The sequence below is a fragment of the Megalops cyprinoides genome, chromosome 2, assembly GCF_013368585.1.
Source record: "Megalops cyprinoides isolate fMegCyp1 chromosome 2, fMegCyp1.pri, whole genome shotgun sequence".
NCBI lineage: Eukaryota > Metazoa > Chordata > Actinopteri > Elopiformes > Megalopidae > Megalops > Megalops cyprinoides.
Window position 1 is genome coordinate 66,269,016 of NC_050584.1, and position 4,626 is coordinate 66,273,641.

Genomic DNA, 4,626 nt, shown 5'->3' on the forward strand with positions numbered 1-4,626 from the left:
GTGGATGTAGGTCAATACAATATTTTGAAAAGTTAAAAAAAGCTAAAAGTGTTTTTTTTTTTTTTTGCACAAGCTAATTAAATTCGGTAAATTAAATTTCTCCGAATTATCTTATTATTCGATAATTTAATCTCTTGCCCTCGTGTTTTTGCCCCTGGAAGGTGGAGTGACGCGAGCAGATGCCGGGGCCCCCGTGTTTCGGAGAATCCGATGTGATGATGTCATTCTGGAACAAGCTTTATCATCTGCCGATGGATCAGCGTCTCGGTGGTTACACCGAAAAGATATGCCTATGAGACCAACAATTCCGCCTCGCTTACATGGTCTTTGAACTGTTCAGTTTTAACGCTACATCCACAAACCGCGATTTGTCATTTCAAAGGTTTAATGCAGCTAGATCCAGACATGTGGAGCAAAGGTGAAAACTTCACGGGCCTGGACACTTCGGTTAAACCCTGTTAATATTTAACAGCGGCAAATCGGCCTTTTTTTCGATTTGCAGTTGGGCTCCGTTTGCGTGGTATAGCTCGGGGCTCTAGAAAAGCTTATAAAGCAATCGACCGTGCCATTGCAACCCGGGGGCGTAATTGCTGTGGCTACGGATGGAGGCAGCAAATTTGGGTATGGGCTCTGCTACTATTAACCAAACAAATTATTAACCAAACATAAAACCAAAACTTACTGGCAGAAACAAAAGGCTGCAGACATTGGCAATTTACGGTAAATTCGTCTGCCCTGGGCGCCATCCGACTGCGTGAAACGGGATGTACTCAAGAGTAAACGAAGGAAAACGCAGACGACCCTGTTTCCTGTATGCTAATAAATACAGTAAAACGGATGTGCAGACCGAAACGAGTTCTAGCAGCGTGATAACACGATGATCTGGTTGTTAATGTGACGGCTACAGAACGCCGAGAGACTTTTGCGTTACACCTCAGCTGGCACACAGCAGCTACTCATTTGCTTGACGATGGAGAGGATATGACACATTTCGCGTTTCGTCCGACAGTATCATCCAAATACTGAGCAGCGGCTCCAACTGATGCGGAGCTCAACTCACCCAGTAGCGACAGAAAAATGCAAACGTGTCAACATCTTGAATTCATCAGCGCTTCCCCAACTTTACACCAGTAAGCGGGGAGCTCCTCTGACAGCTGGTTTCGTAGGTCCGCTGCGGTCCTCCGTGTAAGACGTTATTTTACAGTCGCGGAACGCAGTAAAAAAAGGCGTTATTCGGGCGCTATGCTCACAATTAGCAGCGTGCCGCCCGAGTTGCAACGTTCACATTTCCACAACAGCAGAATTGCGATCCTGCGTTTACAGATGGAGCGTTCACGAGCGTGACACATCCCCAAAAACACGGAAACTTACCCATTTATGTCTGCTGTGTCTTTCAGATTGCCAAGTGGGTGCACGTTACGTGTTCCTTTTGAAAACAAACTAGAAGCTGTTTTAACATAAAAAAGAAAACAAAAAAAAAAAAAACAGAAATCCGCTACTTTGAGGAAAGAGCAAACCCACCCTGCCCCTTTGGTCACACAAGACAGATACTGTTGATGTCTACTTGTAGAGTAGCGGGACACAGTCAGTCACCATGTTCCTCACGCACAGATTTGTCTCCTCGGCGGGGAGGGAAAAAGGAGAACCAAAAAAAGATACGGCAAAATCGGACCGCTGTGCGTGTACCTTAGACCGCTGTGCGCGTTATTCTAACAATCTCTTTCTCCCTCCCCCTCCTCTCTCTCCCTCCAGTTCTCGCTGTATTTGCCACTGTTCGACGAAAAAAAAGAAATCTCGCGAGAAGGCAGATCGCAGCACTTACAGTTCACGAGCTCACATGCGCTTATCTGGAATATTCTCAGGGTGATTACTAACATATAAGTTAATTTCCAACTTAGACTATTATTAAGTACATGCAGACTGCACATAATCAAATTATATTGGTTATGCTTAATGCACATGTGGTCCGAACAGTTAATACTAATTTTGCCATCAACTTTTTTTTTGCTTCCATCCTTGCAGACAGGAGTAAGAAATTCTGTGTAATTTAAAGCAAAAAATAAATAAATAAATAATTCAAATGCACTGTTAATTTTATTCAGGGTTTTCTTTCATTAACTACAACCAACGTTCTTTCTAATGAAGGTGTCCACGGTGCGCAATAGTCGCGCTATGATGGATTCCTAGTGAGCGGCGAGATGAGAACTCCGAAAGCTTTGATACTGCTGCCCCCTCTGGTCAAACAGTTGTTTCTTAGAGAACACCTGAAGATGCCGTTCACCTGACTGATGCGTTTCTCTGACGGTGCAGGGCTCGAATTACGGGGTGGATGGGGGGGGGGTCTGACCCCCCTTCAAACCCTGTGACAGTGTAAGTGCTCGACCGTACAGCCTCTCTGACACAGTCATGGTAAACCGGGTGCTGTTCGGTTTCCTGATTGTTTTGAAGCACATGGCCACGACCCTACTGCAGGCACAGGTTATTTAACCACAGGAAAGCTAGCTCTGTATTGGCCTCCACCCCACTGTCTCAATTACCCGTAGTGGCCAAAGCCTTTAAAAAATCAGTAACAATAATATGCAAATTACAGATGAACATACCCGTATGAAGCCCTTTCCTCGCAGATGTTAAATCTAACCCTAACCCTAGCTCAAAGCAACCTACACATGTGAGTCCTTTCCTCACTGATGTTCAATCTAACCCTAACCCTAACCTCAACCAACCTACACTTGTGAAGTCCTGTCCCCACAGATGTTAAATCTATGCAGATAAATACATCATTTCCTTCATCACAGTAGGCAAGTGTGAATTTTCTGAACTTCCACCGAATGAATTTTAGCAACAATGAAAACTACACTAATAAATGAAGAGAGCTATATGTAGCAACACACACACACACACACACACTCACACACACACACACAGGCACACACAGTGTGGGTGGTGCCAGTTTTTCTAGCTTTGGTCATGACTGTGTGGGCAATGTAGACTTTCCACCTATAGTGGAGCTGGCAGCTTTTCAGCTCTCCCCCACACACACCTCAGACAGACAGGTGTTCCTCCGAATGACATCGGCAGCGTCTCCCACTGGCGCTGATGCAGAGACCAGTCAGTTGGACAAACGCAGCCCCCCTCATATCGCCGTCATCATCGTCATGACTACGGTGTTAGTCAAGAGCGGAGCTCCTCCCAGGGGCTTTGAGGCTCTCCTGGGCCGTCTGCCCCGGGACAGAGGCAGCGGAAGAGCTGCTCCACTGGGCTGCAGCAGCCCATGGCTCACCTGACTGTTCAGTGTTGAATCATGAATCTCTGCTCACCCGTCACTGAAACACAGCATTTTTAATTCCATGCAGTACAGCGTAAATGCGTTCAGCGAAACTGCAAAGGAACATGCATGTGCATGCACATTCACACGCATGCATGCACACTCACACACATGCATGCACACTCGCATGCACACTCACACGCATACATGCACACTCGCATGCACACTCACACGCATGCATGCACACTCACACACATGCATGCACACTCGCATGCACACTCACACGCATGCATGCACACTCACACGCATGCATGCACACTCGCATGCACACTCACACGCATGCATGCACACTCACACACATGCATGCACACTCGCATTCACACTCACACGCATGCATGCACACTCACATGCATGCACACTCACGCCTGCATGTACATTGACACGCATGCACACACGTGCATCCACACACACACTTGTACATGCACATTGTACACAATCTTACACATATACACACACACACACACACACACACACACGCACAGAGGCCGCAGTGAGTCCCTGCCAGTTGCTCTTCAGAGCGTGAATGCTACATCTGTATCAATCTTTCAAGATCAACGCCTTGCCTTTCTGCTCCAGTTCAGATGGCTATGCAGTGGCAGACTGGCCTCCATCTAGTCATCACTTGAGCTCCAGAGAAGAGAGGAGTCCCATCCATGCGGAGACAAACCAGCCAGTCTCCAGTGACTGCTGTCTAAAGAGAAACCACACAGCTGCACCATTGTGTCACCGCTGGACTACAGAGACAGGACCACACTGAGGAAATGCATGTGTTTGTGCACCAACAAGAGATGCTGAAGATGTGCAAGCACCATCAGCAAAAGCTGGGTGAACAAGCAGTATTTCCCACGGCATCCACATTTTTCCCAAAGATAAATTTCTCTTTTGAATTGAGCATCAGACTTAGCAGACTAACAACCCTTGCAAAGGACCTATTAATGAATGATTTAGGAAGAAAAATTAATAGAGAATTCATATGCATTTACCCACATGGCAGTTTTGATCAGCTGGCCAAACTGAACATCAGTCCTCATCATATTCAGGGACTGAAACCTGGTGAATCAATTCTGAGGTAACAAATGACTTCTTCTGATGCAGACTACAGTCCAGATAAGACTGCTGACACAATATTCCATGAGACGCACACACTAACTCCCTCCCCTGGCGCTGTAACACAGACTAAGCCCCTCTCCTGGCTCGATAACACACATTAACTCCCTCTCCTGGTTCTGTAACACACACTAACTTGCTCTCCTGGCTCTATAACACACACTAACTCCCCCTCACTCCCCCTCCTGACTCTG

The 4,626-nt window shown here is 46.6% G+C and overlaps 1 protein-coding gene across 3 annotated transcripts in view; it reads right to left on the reverse strand.

Moving 5' to 3' along the window:
- Positions 1–1,722, reverse strand: part of sh3kbp1 (SH3-domain kinase binding protein 1) — a 79,715-nt gene extending 77,993 nt beyond the window's left edge. For all 3 annotated transcript variants that reach the window (XM_036521821.1, XM_036521820.1, XM_036521819.1), the window contains exon 1: positions 1,372–1,722. In XM_036521821.1, the coding sequence (XP_036377714.1) occupies positions 1,372–1,375 (4 nt within the window). In that variant the 5' untranslated portion in view covers positions 1,376–1,722. The remainder of the gene's footprint in view (positions 1–1,371) is intronic.
- Positions 1,723–4,626: the final 2,904 nt, after the last annotated feature.